The sequence below is a fragment of the Cricetulus griseus genome (assembly GCF_003668045.3).
Source record: "Cricetulus griseus strain 17A/GY chromosome 1 unlocalized genomic scaffold, alternate assembly CriGri-PICRH-1.0 chr1_0, whole genome shotgun sequence".
NCBI classification, from domain to species: Eukaryota; Metazoa; Chordata; class Mammalia; order Rodentia; family Cricetidae; genus Cricetulus; species Cricetulus griseus.
Genome location: NW_023276806.1, coordinates 122,057,476 through 122,076,983, shown reverse-complemented (window position 1 = coordinate 122,076,983; position 19,508 = coordinate 122,057,476). Strand labels below are relative to the sequence as shown.

Below are 19,508 nucleotides of genomic sequence, written 5' to 3'. Positions count from 1 at the left end.
AAATATAACACCAATAGTACAGGTACTGTGAGCAACAATTAATAAATGGGACCTCCTGAAATTGAGATGCTTCTGTAAGGAAAAGGACATGGTAAATAAGACAAAACAGCAGCCTACAGCATGGGAAAAGATCCTCACCAACCCCACATCTGACAGAGGGCCAATCTCCAAAATATATTTAAAAACTCAAGAAATTAGACATCAAAATATCAAATAATCCAATTTAAAAATAGGGTACAGATCTGAACAGAGAATTCTCAACAGAACAATCTCAAATAGCTGAAAGACATTTAAAGAATTGCTCATCATCCTTAGTCATCAGGGAAATACAAATCAAAATGACCCTGAGATAGATTCTTAACCTGACAACTTACATTGGAGTGGATGTGGAGTAAAGGGAACACTCCTCCATTGCTGGTGGAAGTGCAAACTTGTACAGCCACTTTGGAAATCAGTATGGTAGTTTCTCAGAAAACTGGGAATCAATCTAATTTAATTAGCAATACCACTCTTGGGCATATACCCAAAGGATGCTCAATCACACAAGGACACTTGCTCAACTATGTTCATGGAGGTTTATTTGTAATAGTCAGAACCTGGAAACAACCTAGATGCCCATCAACTGAAGAATGGATAAAGAAATTTATCCATTGTGTACATTTACACAATGGAGTATTACTCCGAGGTAAAAAAAAAAAAAATGACATCTTGAAATTTTCAGGCAAATACATGAAACTAGAAAAAAAACATTTTGAGTGAGGTAACCCAGATCCAGAAAGACAAACACAGAATATACTCATTCACAAGTGGATATTAGATATAAAGCAAAGGATAACCAGGCTACGATCCACAGTCCCAGAGAAGCCAGGTAACAAGGAGGACCCTAAGAGGGACACATGGATAGCCCTAGGAAGGGAAAAAAGATAAGATCTCCTGGGTAAACTTAGGGTGGGAATGGATGGGAAGAGAGGATGTGATTGGGGATGAGAACATGAGGGAACAGGATGCTCAACTTGGGGGATGGACTAAGAGGAAGAGCAATGAAAGAGAAGTCTTAATAGAGGGAGCCATTATGGAGTTTGGAAGAAACCTAGTGCTAGGGAAACTCCCAGGAATCTATAAGGAAGACCCCAGCTAAGGCTCCAAGCAATAATGGAGTGGGTACCTGAGCTGGCCTTCCCCTGTAACAAGATTGGTGACTACCCTAGTTGTCATCATAGAACCTTCATCCAGTAACTGATTAAAGCACTGTGCTGAATTACTGGAGTCCAGTCAAAGAGAAGGAAGAGGGATTATATTAGCAAGAAGGGTCAAGAGCATGATAGGGAAACCCACAGAGACTGGTGACCCAAGCTAGTGGGAGCTCATAGAGTCTGGACTGACAGCTAGGGAGCCTGAATGGAACTGAACTAGGCCCTCTGGATGTGGGTGACAATTGTGTGGCTTAGTCTGTTTGTGGAACTCCTGGCAGTGGGACAAGGATTTATCCCTGGGGCATGAACTGGCATTTTGGAGCCCATTCCCTATAGTGGGATACCTTGCTCATCCTTGATGCAGGGGGCTAGGGACTTGGTACTGCTTCAACTTGATATGCCAGGCTTAGTTGACTTCCCATGGGAGGCCTTAGCCTCTCTGAGGAGTAGATGGGGGAGATAGGGGGAGAGGGAACTGTGGTTGGTATGTAAAATAAATAAAAATCTTAAATAAAAAAAAGAATGTGAAGTCAGGGTGGCAGGAGCTTGAAGCAATTGGTCACATGACATCCACAAGCAGGAAGCAGAGGATGATGAATGTGTTTAGCTGCTGCTCAGTTCCCTTCATCCACTTGTAGAGGCCAGGACCCCAGTCATGAAATGATAATCCCCTAGCGAGCAGGCTATTCCACCCCAAACAACATAACATCATCCTCCACAGGCTACTCAGAGGTCCATCTGTCTCCCAGGTGATTCTAGACTAACCAGAACAGGATATAAAAACAAGACAGACAGACAGATAGAAAACACCAGAAGCATGATTTTATTTTTTCCCTTTTTTCTTTTTTTATTTAAATTAGAAACAAACTTGTCATGTCAATCCCAGTTCCCTCACCCTCCCTGCTCCCCCACCTACCCCCATCCAATCTCCTTTCTGCTCCCTAGGGAGGGTGAGGCCTTCCATGGCTGATCTTCAAAGTCTGTCATATCATTTGGAGCAGGGCCTAGACCCTCCCCCATGTGTCTAGGCTGAGAGAGCATCCTTCTATGTGGAGTGGGCTCTCAAAGTCCATTTGTGTACTAGGGATAAATACTGATCTACTACCAGAGGCCCTATAGATTAACCAGACCTCCAAACTGACATCCTCATTCAGGGGGTCTGGAACAGTCCTATGCTAGTTTCCCATCTATTAGTCTAGGAGTCCATGAGCAACCCCTTGTGCAGGTCAGCTGTTTCTGTGGGTTTTTTCCAGCCTGGTCTTGACCCCTATGGTCATCACTTCTCCCTCTCTGCAACTGGGTTCCAGGGTTTAGATCAGTGTTTACATGTGGGTGTCTGCTTCTGCTTCCATCAGCTACTTAATGAAGGCTCTAGGATAGCATATAAGGTAGTCTTCAATCCCATTATCAGAGAAGGGCTTTGAAGGTAGCTTAGATTGTTAGTTGGGGTCAACCTTGTAGATCTTTGGACATTTCCCTAGTGCCAGATTTCTCTTTAAACCTACAAGTCTCCGTCTATTATGGTATCCCTTTTCTTGCTCTCCTCTATTCTTCCCCTGGCTCAATCTTCCCTCTCGTGCCCTCCTCTCCCCTCCTCTTTTCCTCTTCTCTTTCTTCTAACTCCCTCTCCCCTCTCCCATGTTCCCAATTAACTCAGGAGATCTTGTCCCTTTCCCCTTCTCCAGGGGGACCGTGTATATCTCTCTTAGGGTCCTCCTTGTTTCCTAGCTTCTCTGGCAGTGTGGATTGAAGGCTGGTAACCTTTTGCTCTAGGTCTAAAATCTATATATGAGTGAGTACATAACATGTTTGTCTTTTTGTGACTGGGTAACCTCACTCAGGATGGTTTCTTCTAGTTCCATCCATTTGCCTGCGAATTTCAAGATTCCATTTTTTTTTTCTGCTGAGTAGTACTCCATTGTGTAAATTTACCGAATTTTCTCCACCATTCTTCAGTTGAGGGCCATCTAGGTTGCTTCCAGGTTCTATCTATTACAAATAATGTTGCTATGAACATAGTTGAACAGATGTCCTTGTTGTATGAATGTGCACCCTTTGAGTATATGTCCAAGTGTGGAATTGCTGGATCTTGTGGTAAACTTATTACCATTTTCCTAAAGAGTTACCATACTGATTTCCAAAGTAGCTGTACCAGTTGGCACTCCCACCATCAGTGGAGGAGTGTTCCCCTTTTTCCACATCCTCTCCAGCATAAACTGCCATTGGTGTGTTTGAATTTAGTCATTCTGACAGGAGTAAGATGGTATCTCAGAGTTGTTTTGATTTGCATTTCCCTGATGGCTAAGGATGTTGACCACTTTCTTAAGTGTCTTTCAGCCATTTTAGATCCCTCTATTGAGAATTCTCTATTTAGTTCTGTAACCTACTTTTTAATTGGATTATTTGATGTTTTGATGACTAGCTTCTTAAATTTTTTGTATATTTTGGAACTCAGGCCCCTGTCAAATGAGGGGTTGGTGAAGATCTTTTCCCATTCTGTGGGCTACCGTTTTGTCTTGTTGACTGTGTTTTGCCTTACAAAAGCAGAAGCATAATTTTGAAAAGGAACAGCAGAAATGGAGAGATCAAAGAACTTCTGTAACATCAACAGCTGATTGGGCAATAGTAGTTTTTCCCTCATACGCTATATTTTGGATTAATGGGCAACTGTTTAAACCTCTTCTGCTAAGCATTAGCTATCTTTCATCTGGTAGGGAAAATAGGATTGAAATATAAGACTTGGCAAGAAGTAGAGTTTTCATAGTCCCTCTTTGATAGCATTCTCTAAGCATCTACTTTCCCATGGTAAAAACGTAGAGCTCTGTCATACCTGGAAGCTGAATTTTAATAACAAATTCTATTATAGGCTTTTTGATTTTAGCTCCAGTGGTGATAAACTATAAAGGGATAGACTAAAAGGACCTATTTTCTCCCAGTCTTCTTGACATGACAGGAGCGAAAGGGACATTTATTAAAATCAATTCTCCCGAAGGACAATACAATCTGAATCACTTTCTTATTCATCAGAAGCATAAAACTTTCAGACACACAGGTTTAAGCCAAAGTTGAGGACAATTCCACTCCAATTAACATTCCCTGAGATTCACATTTGGGAAGTGTGTTGTCATGTGGGGTCATAGACCACCTGCCAAGCTAGATGTTCACTGGTTGCAATTATTCTGCAAGTAAATGGAAGGAAAAACAAAAACAATTGTTCACACTCCTTTCTAAAGCTGCTTTAATAACGTGTTAAAGGTCTAATCACATTTCCAAACTTTACCTAAAAGTTAATAATTAATCAAATTCTCATTGGAAGAGATGTATATAGGACCAAGAAGAGGCAAAACATATTTTTATTTTGTCAGCTTGTTTTATAATAAGTTGCCTTTGAGGTTAACATTGATTTTCCTTGTTGGTCTAATCACTTCCCATAATAATGCTGGTCTCCTCTTCAACAAATATTCCAGGCAAACCAACCCCGCCACCTCTCCCTGTTATCTGCTTGATCAAATCCTCACATGTCTGACTTGTTTCATCAATAGCACAACCAAAACACCAACTGTCGAAGTATCCCACCTCTTCTGCACAAAACCCAGTTCCCAGCATTGTGACACTCTGCCATGAGTAGTTCAAAGACTGATTTTTATTTGTATGTGTCCATGTTTGGGGGTCACAGACACGCACATGCAGGTCGAATGTAGAAGCTAGAGGGTGACATCAAATGTCTTTCTAAATTACTCTGTACCTTAACTTTTGAGACGGAGTCTCTCACTAATGCCTGGCCAGCAAGCGTGAAGACCTGCCTCTCTCTCTCTCTCTCTCTCTCTCTCTCTCTCTCTCTCTCTCTCTCTCTCTCTCTCTCTCTCTCTGTCTGTCCCAGCACTGAGTCCATAGGCTCATGCTACTGCACTTGGTTTTCCTTGTTTTGTTTTGTTTTGTTTTGTTTTGAATGTGGATGCTGAGGCTTGCACTCTGGCCCTCCTGCTTATGTGGCAAACACCTAACCTAATTGGTAAACCAAGCCATCTCCCCAGCCCTCAGTTGTAATCTCTTGAAGATCCAGTTTCATAATCTACAAGGTTAGCACTGGAAATTTGAACATGGATCATACTCTCCCACCCCTGGAGTCCTTCTATGTTTCACACCTGGCAGCTGACATACTTTATCCCCCATGTTTGTTGAGCAAAAAGAAGATCTTAATAAAGTATGTGACACAGAAATATCAGGTAAATTCCAGTCATCATTAAGATCCCAACCACCCAAGAAAGGCGAAGACATGTGTAGCATGTCTTTGTTCTGGCTTTGAACTTTATACTATTTAGTTCATGGAAGAATCAGAATATATGAAACTAGTTAGCACATACATTCAATAGATTGCCAATACCTTAGAGCAGTTTTCACTGCTCTAAGGGGACTCCATGGAGAGGTTGTGGGAGCTGCCACATGTGAAACATCCAAGGGGCTCCAGGAGTGGGAGAGTATGAAACATGTTCAAGTTTCCAAAGCTTCGGGCATCAGAACCCAGCATGATGAAACACTCAGAATCCCAGCAGTACAGGGGCTCAGGCAGGAGGATCATGAGTTCCAAGTCACTTTCGACCATGTGGGAGATGCTGCCTAATAAATAGTGGCTTCTCGGCAAACATTTAAATGAGCATGAGCAAAGGGGCTGGGGCAATTACACAAATACAACTAGGATGTACCATGCCTATCATTTTTTTAAAAAGAAACATTACCAAGGGAGTGAAAGCTAGAATCGGTGCATTTGATTCTATGTTAAAAACTGATCTTTAACAAAATCACAATTGGTGCCATTCCTCTTTCCAGCAGGACACTGCATTGAGCTTAAATCTTGTTATAGTAGAGCAAAGGTTCGCTGCTCAAAGTAAAGACAAGTGGGCCAAATCTGGCCTTCAAGGCACAAGGATGACTTCTTTCCCCAAAGTAGCACAGAACCACCCAATCCCAAACAGAGCACAGTGGGCATACTCTCTGTGGTGGGAAGGCCATGGGCATCAGTCCTTACTGTCACTTCCAAGTTGCTTTCATTATCTATGTAGCTTCCAGATAGGTCCTTCCACTCTTCTAATTGCTTGGCAGAAGTGACAACATCAATGTAAAGGCAATGTCCACACCACCTTTAAAGCACTGCCAGGAAAATGGTCCTCAGCCAGCAGCTGCTCTTACAGCCATGAAGAACTGAGTCATGCTCCTGACACAAGTCTAATTATTACAGTCAATGCCACTATCATTTCAGGTTTTTCCTCATATAACTGTGGTTTAAGTTAGCATAAAAGTAATGTGTTTCATCAATGTGTTTTCATCTGTACCTTCTTCTTGTTATTGATGCTTATTTTATTTATCCTCCCCATATATTCTCAGCTTCCTCACTTAAATGTATCCGTTGTTCCCACTTTGTTTTCCTCTCTTACCCTCTCTCGTCCAGGTACCCAGCTTGCTAGATTCCTTCCTCCTCACTAATAGACTACCTTCTAATTTTATGTCATATGTACTCCATAATCCTCTCTTTCCCCAACTCAAGATCTCCTTTACCTTTGATGGTCCTCTTTCTAGGCTTGTCCCACACACACACACACACACACACACACACACACACATCTTGGTTCCACATCTGAGAGAAAACAAAGTATTACTATTTCTTAGTCTGGCTGCTTTACCTACCATAATGATTTCATTTTTCCTTACAGATGAATAAAATCTCATTGTGTATACATACCACATTTTCTGTATCAATCCATCTGTTGAGGGATATCCATTTTGCTTCTATTTCTTAGCTACCATAAATAATGTAGCAGTAAACATGTATTTATGACTATCTTCGTGTTATGTTAATTTTGGAGCCCTTTGAGCATACACACAAGAATGATACTGCTAGGTCATGTGGTTGTCCTGTTTTTTAGCTTCTTAGAAGTCCCCATGCCATTTTCACAGTGATTGTGCCAATTTACACTCTTCCTAGCAGTGAATAAGGACCCCTTTCCACACCAGATCCTTGACAGTATTTGTTGCTGCTGTTTTCTTTTCTTTTCTCTCTCTCTCTTTTTTTTTTTTTTGTTTGTTTGTTTTGCTTTTGGAGACAGGGTTTCTTTGTGCAACAGCCATAGCTGTCCTGAAACTCACTTTTTTAGACCCGGGTGACCTCAAACCCACAGAGATCTGCCTCTCTCTGCCACCACCACCCAACTTGCTGCTGTTTTCTTGATGGTGGCCATTATAACTGGGTTGAGATAGACTGGGGACGGTTTGTTTTGTTTTGTTTTTTAACTTTAATTGACTCTGTGGATTTTATATCACGTATTCCAATCCCACTTATCTCCCCATCCACTCACTTCTGCCCTCAGCCCTTGAAATCCACCGCCCCTCCAAAAAAACAAATTAAAAAAAAAAAACAAATAAAACAAAAACAAAAAAAGAAGAACCTTGTCATGGAAGCTGTAGTGTAGCCTGTTGAGTCACACAGTTTACCAAGTGGTCCATTCATCTTTACTTGAAATGGTTCATTGAAAATGGTTCATTGTCTGCTACACTATAGATAATGGGCTCTCACTGGGGGCTCCTCTTGGGTATCATGTTGTTGTCCTGTGTCATGGGGATCCTGCTGTTTTGGATTCTTTCCCTTCATAGGCTCCAACAGTTCATAGATGAGGCGATGTTGGGATGGGCCAACTCGTAGCCCTGGTTCTGAGCCAGGGTGGCAGCTGAATTGGTCAGCCACCAGCTTTCCCTCATTGTCACTACCTGGATGAGTACTTCAAGGCCTACACTAGCTCACCCAGTGCAGCCTGAAACAAGGAGCAGGGCCAGTTCTCCTGTTCTTAGGTCCTCTGATCCGGGTCACTCACACTCACACCACCATGGCCAGCTCTACTGTTTTGCCCAAGAGAGGTGTAGGGCCCTCTCTCCTGATTCCTGTTGGGGGGTATATGAGGGGGACAGGGTCAGCTCTCCTGCTGTCATGCCCTTAGGGTTGGCTCACCTGCATCCTCGACAAGAGGATCAGCTCTCGTGTGCTGCCCAGGTGGGGTGCACACTCATGATGAGAGGTGAAGCCATCTTTCCTGGGTGGGCATGGGGGTTAGCTCTCTGATGGGATGGGGAAACTGGCTCTTCTGATGCAGTATCCAGTGAGGGGCAGGGCCAGCCATGCCAGGGTCAGTGAGATGCAGGGCTGGCTCAACATAGCATGGTTCCAATGATGCCCTGTGCTAACACAGGCCACAAACATCATCACGGACCTCAGCTGCAGCAGGACCACAGATGCAGTCATGGCCCTTGGTAGCAGCTCAGGGTCTGGACATCATCATGGCCCCAGTGGCAACACAACCCACCCAGATCAGTATGGTACCTGCGGCAATATGGCCCTCAAGCACAAATATGGTCTCAGGTGTCTGACCAGACCCCAGACATCTGCAGAGCCCTCAGTGGTAACAGAGAGCCATGGGTATCACCCCAGACCCTGGGCACTGCAGAGACATGGACCCAGACATAACCCTAGGCAACGGCCCTGGTCTGGATGATGCCATGGCTCCAGGTGTCAGCAACAGACACTCAAATTGGCTTGGCCCTAGTGGTACTCATAACAGTTTTAATTTTAATTTCTCCAATGACTACGGATGTTTCACATTTCCCCAAGTATTTACCAGCCTTTTGTATGTCTTCTTTTTTGATAATAGTCTGGTAAGGAAAGCTGGGGACTGGAGTTGGTGTTTAATTTTTGCAGGTCCTCACACATCCCTCATATTAATCCTGTCTCATGTGTACTCAGGAAAGAGCTTTCCCACCCTGTGGGCTATCTCTTCACTCTGCCCATTGTTTTTTTTTTTTGCTTTGCAGAAATCTTTCAGTTTTGTGCCCTCTCCTTGGTCCATTTGGATGTTCTGTGCTATTAGAGTTCTCTGCAGAAAACCCTTGCCTGTATCTAATCTTGAAGTGCTTTCCTGTTTTCTTCTTGTGGCCTCAGAGTTCCAAGTCTTACATTACATCTCTGATGCATTTTGAACCGTGTTTTGAATAGCATGAGAGATGATAAATCAAACGTTGTTCTTGTACATGCAGATAGCCAGTTTTCCCAGCACCGTTTATTTTCATTTTCATTCGGTTATTTTTTCTCTTTCCTTTTATATAACATTATTTCGTTCATCTTCAACTAGGATACAAAATCAAACAAACAGAGAATAATAACCCCTCCTCTGAGCTGGTCCTAAACATCTATTATTATGAATGGCAAAGATGGCTGTGGAATCTGCTCATGGCTTATTACTGTGCCTTTCGTGTATTTATATCACTAAGGAAAATACAAATGATGGAGTACAATTTTATAGATTAACTACTTTTGCTTTTGATGCACATGATTTTACTTTGCACTTATAGCATTTATATTTATCATTTTTCAAAATACAATTCCTAAACTGGAGAAGGGACCTGAAAGTGATAAAACTGCCAACAGACCTCCTCCTTGTTTCTCTGCCACTTTCAGACACCCAAGGACTCCACGTGCTGCCTCAGACAGCTGACTGGTCATCTTTTCCTCCTCAACAGTATCTGCTGACACTTGGGTTCAAGAACAAAGAAGATGGGAAGTTTTTAGAAAAACTGTCAAGCAGGAAGCTGCCCACTTTCACAGGTGACTGGAACCTGAAGGCACTACATTTTTAAATGTTCCCATTTCAAAACCAGGACAAGGCTGGGACTTTGTCATAGCACCAAGCTTGTAGAAGGGCCTGGATAGCCAAAAATGTTTGGTTTTAAACCTCTATTAATCTAATTTTCTTTGTGGGTTGATTAAAAGAACATGGAACTCTGGTTTTAGGGAAGCTGTCCCCCAGGAAGACACTGGACACAATCATGACGTACTTACCCACTCATTCATTTCTAGCATTCCATCCCAGACACCACCATCACCACTGCCTGTCATAGCCACCAAGAATACAGGATTTTGGTCTAGGGACAGAACTCAACAGTTAAAGCACTTGCCCTACAGGAACCAAAGTTCCAATTCCCAGAATCCCACAGAAATGCTGAGGGAGATTAATGTAGTCCTAGCCATGGAAGGGAGAGATTGAGTCACCAGAGCAAGTTGACTACCTAAACTAGCCGTCTCTTCAAACTCTGGGTTTGGTTGAGAGACCCTGCCTCAATGGAGGCTTCTACCCTTCCAAGGGTGGAAGCACAATGGAGGGTGAGTCCTGCCGTTAACATTGGGTCCCCACATGTATGTACGCATGCACACATACAAAAACAAATTTTAAAAATGCCACGCACACATACACACTGGAGACAAAAAAAAAGAATATAGTCTTTTATCACTAAATAGCAAATATGAAATGGTTTGTCAACACGACTAGTACATGAAATCACAAGCAGCGATGTCAGTTCCGGGTAGCCTGGGCTATCTGCTAGTGTACTAACATCGACTCTTTCCTCATGCAATTAGTCAAGTGTTTAAATCTCCTGGAGAGTACATAATTTGATGGTGTTAAACAGTTCTGGTTAAATTTTTCAAGAAAATGTGTACATGGAATTGAAATCTCAGACTTACAGACTGAGTGCATGACCAGGTTGAGCTTACTCCTTGTGCTGTAATCACATAATTAAGAATTGGAGTTTTGCCTGGTGCAGTATCCCCCTAGGCTTAGCTCGGCCTCGAGCCACATTCTAAGTCAATTGGCATCTGTGCACTTGAATGATAGATACCTGAGTGCAGCAAGACAAGGATCAGACATTGTTTATGACAACATTTTTTCACAATTCAAGACAAACATATTCTGCCGAGATATTCGAATGTCACAGGTTGTCTCTTAGATCTCTCAATCAAGAAAATGAATAAATGTCACTTCAGAAGGGTGATGTCTCCACTGCCTTTCTCCTCATGGATCTGTTATTGCAGGATAAGGATAGAAGTGGTGTCCATACTAAAGATTTAGATCTGTTAATATTGAAATATCTGTTTATAGCTCACTACAGAAAGCATTCTGAAATGGATTTCTGAAAAAAAGGTATAAAAATTTATTGTTATAATTTCTAGAACATAAAACTCCCTTCTCTCTGCTGACCAGAGAAGACACAGTGAGACTCATGGAGACAGTGGGGAAGCGAATCCTGCCAATCCTGGACTTCATCCGAAGCACACAGCTGAATGTGAGTATCTGATGAATCTTTCCTCCTGAGTGAGAGACATCCAAGATTTCTCAGAGTATGGAAAGCTGAAAGAGCAAGCATGGCAAGTGTTGAATCTGGGGGCTTGTTAGTTGTTGTTATTGTTGTTTTCTTTTGTTTTTGTTTTGTTTGTTTAGAAAGATGCACAGAAAGTCATATTTAGAAAACCAAAGTAATGTTAGCTAATGATTCCATTCCTTTCCATTCCCACATATGAGCCAATACTGTGGTCCTAAGTGTTTGTCAGACAAATGTCTCCTTGCAGAGGTCTCCTTCCCGTGCCTTCCTACCATCTAGTTCAAGGCTCCTGTGAATTTTCATGTCAAATCAATAACAGAATGTTAGCAGTCATAGTGCCTTCCCTACCTCATTTACTGAGCCATTGCACAGGACTGTCTCATTATCTCGCTGGGGAACTCAGAGCTCGTGCCTGGACACCCCATCACAAGCAGGGTACCACTCTAAACATTGCTGCTGAGCTGTGTACGGCCTTCAGATAAATAATGTAATCTCTTTTCCCAGTCCTGGGAAAGTGTGCTTCCCCCCAATCCTAGGTCCTAATATGTCCTAAATGTGACCCGAATTCCTTGCTGCTCTTTTGCAAACTGTAGGTTATTGTACTGAAAATACATAAAGAGACCTTCTCATTAATACATCATAAAGGCTGCAGGTATATCCTCCTTTAATAGTTTTCAAAAGGCCTGAAGTTAGAAATTTTAAAGATTCTTCTTCTTCTTGTGGCTTTTGTATTACATCATTGATTTGATGTTCACAGGAGGAGAACCAAGGGGGTCGTCAGTAACAGCTACTTAACACCTGCTCAGCAATTACTTGCTCGACAACATCACCCAGCAATTTAGGAAAGCTATAAAATGTCCAATCTATTTGCATGATTTGAAATTGTATACATTACAATTTTTTTTAAAGTACACTCTTAACTGACTTTCCTGCCACAAACCCCTTCTCTCCACAACCATGTTCCACTCAGTTACCACCCTCTATTTTTACTGCTGAGGAATCCATATTTGTCATGCTTGGCTCAGGCTGTTGAGCCAAAGTACTGTAGACCCAATGGGTTCAACAGTAGACTTCTCTACAGTCATATAGTAATTGGGTTCAACAGTAGACTTTTCTACAGTCGTATAGCAATTGTCAAGATCAAGGAGGCTGCCTGCTGTGGGGCAGGTGAGAGCATTCCTTTAGATTCTCATAAAGCTGCATTTCCCTGTGTCCCAGAGGGCTCAGAGAGAGAAAAAGAACAAGAGCAGAGGCATCTATTTTTGCAAGGTCACTCTCCCTCCATGACAGCTTCTCTACTTTGCTTTCTGTTGCCGTGATAAACACCATAACTAAAAGCAACTTGGGAAGGAGAGAGCTTACTTCTCCTTATACTTCCAGTTAACAGTCTACCCTGGAGGGTAGGAACTCAAGGCAGGAACGTAAAGCCAGGCAAAAAAAAACCACTGCTTACTGGTTCTTGTGTAATCTCTCCCTCTCCCTGTCCCCTCCCTCTCCTCCTCTCCTCCTCTCCCCCTCTCATTTCTGATACAGCCCCAGGACTATTTGTCCTGGTGTGGCACTGCCAACAATGGACTGTGCCCTCACATCAATCAACAATTAAGACTATTCCCCACAGGTATGGCCACAGGCCAATCTGACCTAAACAGCTCCTGAGCTGAGACTCCTTTCCTCTTGGATGAATGTCGGTTGAGCCAAGTTGACAATTAAAACTGACCAGGACAGAGCCTCGCCCTCATAATCTCAACTTATCCTAATTACCTCATACACAGGCCTCATCTCCGAACATGTTCATATTGACACTTGAGGTTGAATGTATGAGCTGAGAAGTGACTCTAACAGTCAGCCCACAACAGTCTCATTTTCAGTACTACAAATTTGGGGCCTTATCCTGCCATTCACCCTTTATCATAATCCCTTACACACATCATCATCACTGTCATCATCAGGTTATTGAAGTAATAAAGTCTTCCCTACCAAGAATCATGACTTGAGCATCTGTTCTGTGCGTGGCTACCCTGGTGGCCAGGGTGCTGGATGCAGTGAGAGGGATCGGTCTGTGCTCTAAGTCTCTGGGACAACACCTGCCTAGCTTGACACTTGTTTAGAAGCTGACGGATGACATGGTGTGCTGCTGGCTTGGACCACATGGTGTGGGTGCAGGTTGGGCCTTTCAAAGTGTTAGACACTTTCTCGGAGTCCATATCTGCTTTTCTTCTCACCTCCCCAAGTGTATCCTGCTGTGGCGTCATTCTCAGAATAATAGACACCAGATGTCTTGTCTTCTCTGCCCATCCCATGTAGTTGCAAACAATTCCAACTTCCCTGTTTGCGTCTGTGGGAAACAGCACTGGGACACTGTCTTTATGAAAGCAACGTGAGGAAGTCTCAGGTTTTCCTGAGACAGCAGGTGTCGGTTCTCAAACACTGGCTTCCAGGTCTCCTGTTTGCCCAGCCACACTTTCATAAAGCGGAACTGAGTAAAGGGTGCACAGGTGACTTAATGAAGCAAATAATGAGTTGTTGACTAGAACGAATCCCCCCGTTACCATTAACAAGCAGTTTTCAGTGGTGTGTTGAAGCTCAGAGGGGGTGTGTTCTTACCCATTCAGATATCAAAGACCATGCATTTGGAACAGTATCCACTATATTGTCTGTGCATTTGCCCGAGTTTGTGACACCTGAAAAAGCAGGCATTTGCCCAAGGTGTGTAAGCTCTTTATTAAGCATCAGGTTCGCAGAAACGTTTGGGTTTTGTTTGATAAAAAGGGCTATTTCATTGCTTTCTTTTTCCTTGTACATCCTGCATACTTTAATATTTCTTCTACTGTGAGGGTAGTACTAGAGTTCCATAGTTCTCACTGACTTGTTCAGCTCCCCCTACACAGGCAGGACTTGTGGTGTCCTCTCCAGCCATGGAGCAGATCTGCTGCCCGTGGGAGGGTTGGTCTCAGGCCTGCAGCTCAGTGACCACAGACCCTAACCATGAGCTATCAGCTGAGTTCACACCTCAGTGTAAAGGAGCCAGCACCAGATGTTGCCACTATAAGAGAGTGGGCGATGCCTGGGACATCTGTCCTGAAGAGCCTTGAATTTGTCATTCTTAATACAGTGACTCTGATATTACATTGCTGGTCCACTACAGCAAAGAGCCATCTATTGGGGGCATCCATCTTTACATCTATCTAATCCTAATAACTAAGAAGGAGCTTTTTGTCATATATGCCCAGAGATTTTCTTAAACTCACTTTGAAAATGTTCCTTAATGTAAGTAGCTTTGAAGAATGAAAATAATATATATTACAACTTTAGCATTCATTACAATGCAGGAGACCCAAAAGACAACATTAATCTTTGACATAATACTGTGTCCAGAACCAGTCATATAAATTTTAAGCATTATCACACTTACATTGTCATATAAATGATGATAAATACGTGAATGTCGAAATAGTTATTTAGACAATGACAAGTATTCTCATGATATTTTCCCTGAACATATTAAACACTAACCTGCCTTATAAATAAGAAGTATTGGGTGCTAGAGAGATGGCTCAGAGGTTTAGAGCATGGGCTGCTCTTCCAGAGGTCCTGAGTTCAATTCCCAGCAACCACATGGTGGCTCACAACCACCTATATTAAGATTCGGTACCCTCTTCTAGCATGTAGGCATACATGCCAAAACTGTATATATAATAACTAAATAAATAAATCATTTAAAAAAGAAATTACCATGTGTCATAAAAATTATTGTTGAAAATAAATAAATAAATAAATAAATAAATAAATAAATAAATAAGAGGTATCCATCCAGCATCTTTAATTAGGAAAAAAGCTAGCATAACAACATACTAAGTATAATATAATAACTAAATTACAATATCATTGCAGACTGGTTGGTCTTTAAAGGGTACATTTTTTGTTCTCCACAAAATAAGTATATAGAAATAGGATAAAATGTAGTTTCAACAGAATCACATTAAATGTAAAGTGATCAAGAGCTTTTTCCTAAATCCTTGCACCTGTCATAATCAGGAAATTTTCTTAACCCAAATGCTTCTGAAGTGAGACAGAGAAACCCTGGTTATGAAACAAGTGCCAACCGCTTTGGAAGTGTGGCACAGAAGTACCTGTATGATCCTTCACCCATGCAACCGTCTCCTTTACCTCATGTCATTGGGTCCTCACCATCACTTGCAGTTTTACCACTGAGGAAGCCATCCATAGCTTCAAGTGGTAATACATATTCACGTAGCTAGGGGATTAGAAGTTGGGACATGAACTAGAAACCAGAATAACTTCTCCCAGTATTCTTTTATTAAGACATTATATGTCTTTTTAAATAAGACAACTTGGAAATTTATGCCATAGTTGAATTCAGTTTTTTTGTTTTGTTTTGTTTTTACATTTGAGTCCTTTTTCATTTGAAGGTAATCTTAATGCTATTAATTTCACAGATAGTTTTTATTACCCAGTCCTAATTATCTAAAACATACATTGCAAACATAAATATATATTCTCACCACCTCAGTGCCCATTCCTCGTGGTTCTGGAAATGGGGAGAACAGATTCCCTTTAAATGGCAGGTCAGTAGGTGTTTCTTTACAGTTAACTTTAGTAAGATTCACCTGAGGTAGTAATTAACCCTGACTTTTACTTATGAGCTCACACGGAAGCACTTTCAAAGCTGCACTGTTCAAGTTTTTGTACTAAAATGCAGAAAAACTGAACTATATAAATATTGAGTAGTTAAAAATCCCTGAATTTCTTAGTCCTTCTGTAGCTTCTATGGTTTCAATATTGCCATTTCTCAGATTATATTTTCCTGCATCTTCTTTACCACCAACAACAAAAATTTTCTTCCCTGCTAAATGCACCAGGCTTCACAGAATCCTGTCTGGAAGCGGCTCTTTGGTTTCAGCACATGCCCATCAGCCTCGTGTGGCCAAGCACACATGGCAGCACCCACCTCTTCCACACAAGAGTAGGTCACAAAACCAAATCCCCTTGGAAAACTCTCATTACCACACAGTCTGTTAGTGTGCCCCATTTCTCAAAGTGTTCTTTTAAGCTATTGTGGAGTTTCAAAGCTCAAACCACCAATAAACAACTTCCTCGACTGTTCTGGTTCCATTGGATCATAGCACAGATACACAGAATTAAAACTTAAGTAAATCTTGCACTGAACACTGAAATATAAAAACTAAATTAAATCAGAAAATTAACTGTGAAAACACTCCAAGGGAACGTGAACTTTGATATCTTGCATGAGGTGGCAGACAGCAAAGATAGTGACCTTCCCCAAGCTTAGGGAGGTTCCTACCTTTCAGACAGTGATGTCCTTTACACTGGCACAGGTTTAATTTACCTGCCACCATAAATGGCTTTTCCAGGCACACAGGACATGGATAAAGAAGGACCATTCTGATATTTTACAAGCTATAAACTAAAACATTCCAGCACGTCTCTCATGGCTTTCAATCCCATTGAGTGTCAACCCCTCACCACCCAGCATCTTTACTGTGAGGGCTTTTTTTTAAATACCCTCTTCTCAAGATTTTAGTCATAGCCAAACAGTGGTGTTGTACACCTTTAATCTCAGCACTTGGGAGGCAGAAGCAGATGGATCTCTGTGAGTTCAAGGCCAGCCTGATCTACAAAGTGAGTTCCAGGACAGCAAGAGCTACACTGAGAAACCCAGTTTAGTTGCTTTTGGGGTTTTTTGTTGTTGTTTTGTTTTGTTTTGTTTACTCTTTTGCTTTTTGGAGGAGGGAGGGCTGCCACTCAGCTTTCAAATAAATCCACAAAAAAGAGGCTTTTTCTTTCTTATGAATGCCCAGCCTTAGCTTGGCTTATTTCTAGCCAGCTTTTCTTAACTTAAATTATCCCATCTACCTTTTGCCTTTTCTTACTTCCCTAATCTTACTTTCACTCTTACTCTGTGGCTGGCTGTGTGGCTGGCTCCTCCTTTTCTCATTCCTCTCCTTATTGTTGCTCCTCCTTCCCTCCTCCCAGATTTTTCCTACTCTTTATTCTCTCTGCCTGCTTGCCAGCCCTGCCTATCCTTTCTCCTGCCTCGATATTAGCCATTCAGCTCTTTATTAGACCATCGCCGGTTTAGACGGGCAAAGTAACACAGCTTCACAGAGTTAAACAAATGCAACATAAAAGAATGCAACACATCTTTACCTCATTAAACAAATGTTCCACAGCATAAAGAAATGTAACACATCTTTAAAAATATTCTATAACACCCTGTTAAAAACAAACAAACAAACAAAAAACCCTTTAGTTCTATTGTCTTCATGCTCCCTGGATGAGTTTCTCCCTTCGTTAACCTCATTGGCGCTGTCTGCCTTGAACCTTCTACTCTGTGCTCTATGGCTAAATGCTTAAGAATTCAAACCATAAAATCTTTTGCCATGCAAGAAGATTTCTTCACAGGATGACTTACCAAAAACGATACAACTAGCCATCTTTTAATAACTTGTTAATTTTACGTTTTATTTCTTCCAGACAAAACATTTAAAATTGTTTACATATGCATATTTGAATTGAACAATAGTATATGCTTCCTATCCATTCTGTTTACAAATAATGTTTCTATATATTATGCCAAATGGAAACACACTCCAAACACTGGACTCTGCCTTTCATAGCATTATGCAGGACCATTTATTTACTCAGCTTTTACCAATAATTGCTACTAAATCCAGGCGATTCTCTGCCAGAAGCCTTCATTTGAACTTGCTATTTGCCTAACCTTCATTGCACCCGGGTGAGGTTTTAGCTTCAATCTTAGCCACTTTATTACCCTCCCTCCAGAAACTAAGGGGCCATTTGCTTACTCCTAAGGTCTCATCGGGAGGGCTAAGTCTCTTTGCTAGCAGTACATGTTTAGGCTAATTCCTTCATTCTCCACTATTTCCTTGGTTTTTCTTAAAACAGCCACATTAAAACACTCCTGCTGACATCAGGGATTGATGTTCGTCTTTTTCCACTCGGTCTTTCAAAGCCCTTGTCTTGCATATATACAACATTGATCTGTAGCTTCCTGATAGCCAGAATTGCATTTGGTAGCGGGGAGGGGAGGAGCGGGTGACTATTAGCACACATGTAGGTTCTTTCTCTGGGATCTCATTCATATGGAACACTTCCTGTTTTGTTATGCATCCAGCAATCAGGCTAACAAAGCACTGTTGCCTTCAACTATTTTTATTTTCCTGATGTTTTGGAAAATTACACTAATAGATTATGTTCCCGAGCAAGCTGTGTCGATTCTGTTCTCCGAAGTTGAGTCACTACAGCATTTCCTACAACTAGCCCCATTGTTTCTTTTATGAAGGACAAAGGAAGCAATTGTTCTTCAGAAAGAAAACTCTTTTTCTCCTCCAACTTGCTTTCCTCTGCTTGACAAAACGCCATTGTTTAGGGACTTGTTGCAGCTGAACGGTAGACTAGCTCTTTGAACAGTTCACACGAGGGGTCTCAAACCCATTTGGAATCATCACTCCTAGAAGCTCCCAGATTTTCACATAAATAACTAATCAGAAAACATAAATAAAAAGGGAGCACATTACTTGGAAAACACAGGTGGCTATCAGGGAGAAATAAGGTCAAAAAGAAGGTGGGCCTGGCTAACCTGGTTCACTTGTCTGATTCTGGGAAAATGCCTGCCTCTCCAGCTTGTTGTCAGTCACCATGCTGGCATGACATTTCAGAGTGTCACTTTCTAATTTCAAGTTGAAGTTCAGATGATCTCTCAGTAATGCTCATTTCTAACAGCGTTTTGCTCTTTAGAGGAAATTTTCTTTTAGAAAGATATCCTGTGTCTCATTGCAGGGCATCATTTGCTACAACTTCACAAACTGAAATAGTCCCTACCAGACACTAAGCAGAAAGGAAGTGGAGTCATCTTAAACCTTGCTTGAGATGGTGCCAACATCATCCTAATTGCTAGGGCTACACATCAAATCCAGGATTTCACTGAGGAGAATGAAGGCAGCATTAACTGCCTGCTGAACACACTTGTCCCAGGACTGTGCTGCAGCTGGTCCAGGAATCCTGCGCTAAGGATAATGGAGGATGCTGGTCACCAGCCTTGCTGTGCTGAGCATCAGC

The 19,508-nt window shown here is 41.9% G+C and overlaps 1 protein-coding gene across 1 annotated transcript in view; it reads left to right on the top strand.

Annotated features, from left to right (window-relative positions):
• Spata16 (spermatogenesis associated 16) overlaps window positions 1–19,508 on the top strand; it is a 258,714-nt gene that overhangs the window by 202,727 nt on the left and 36,479 nt on the right. Inside the window, exons 6-7 of the mRNA XM_027391821.1 lie at window positions 9,691–9,837; window positions 11,239–11,351. Coding sequence (XP_027247622.1) covers window positions 9,691–9,837; window positions 11,239–11,351 — 260 coding nt within the window. The remainder of the gene's footprint in view (window positions 1–9,690; window positions 9,838–11,238; window positions 11,352–19,508) is intronic.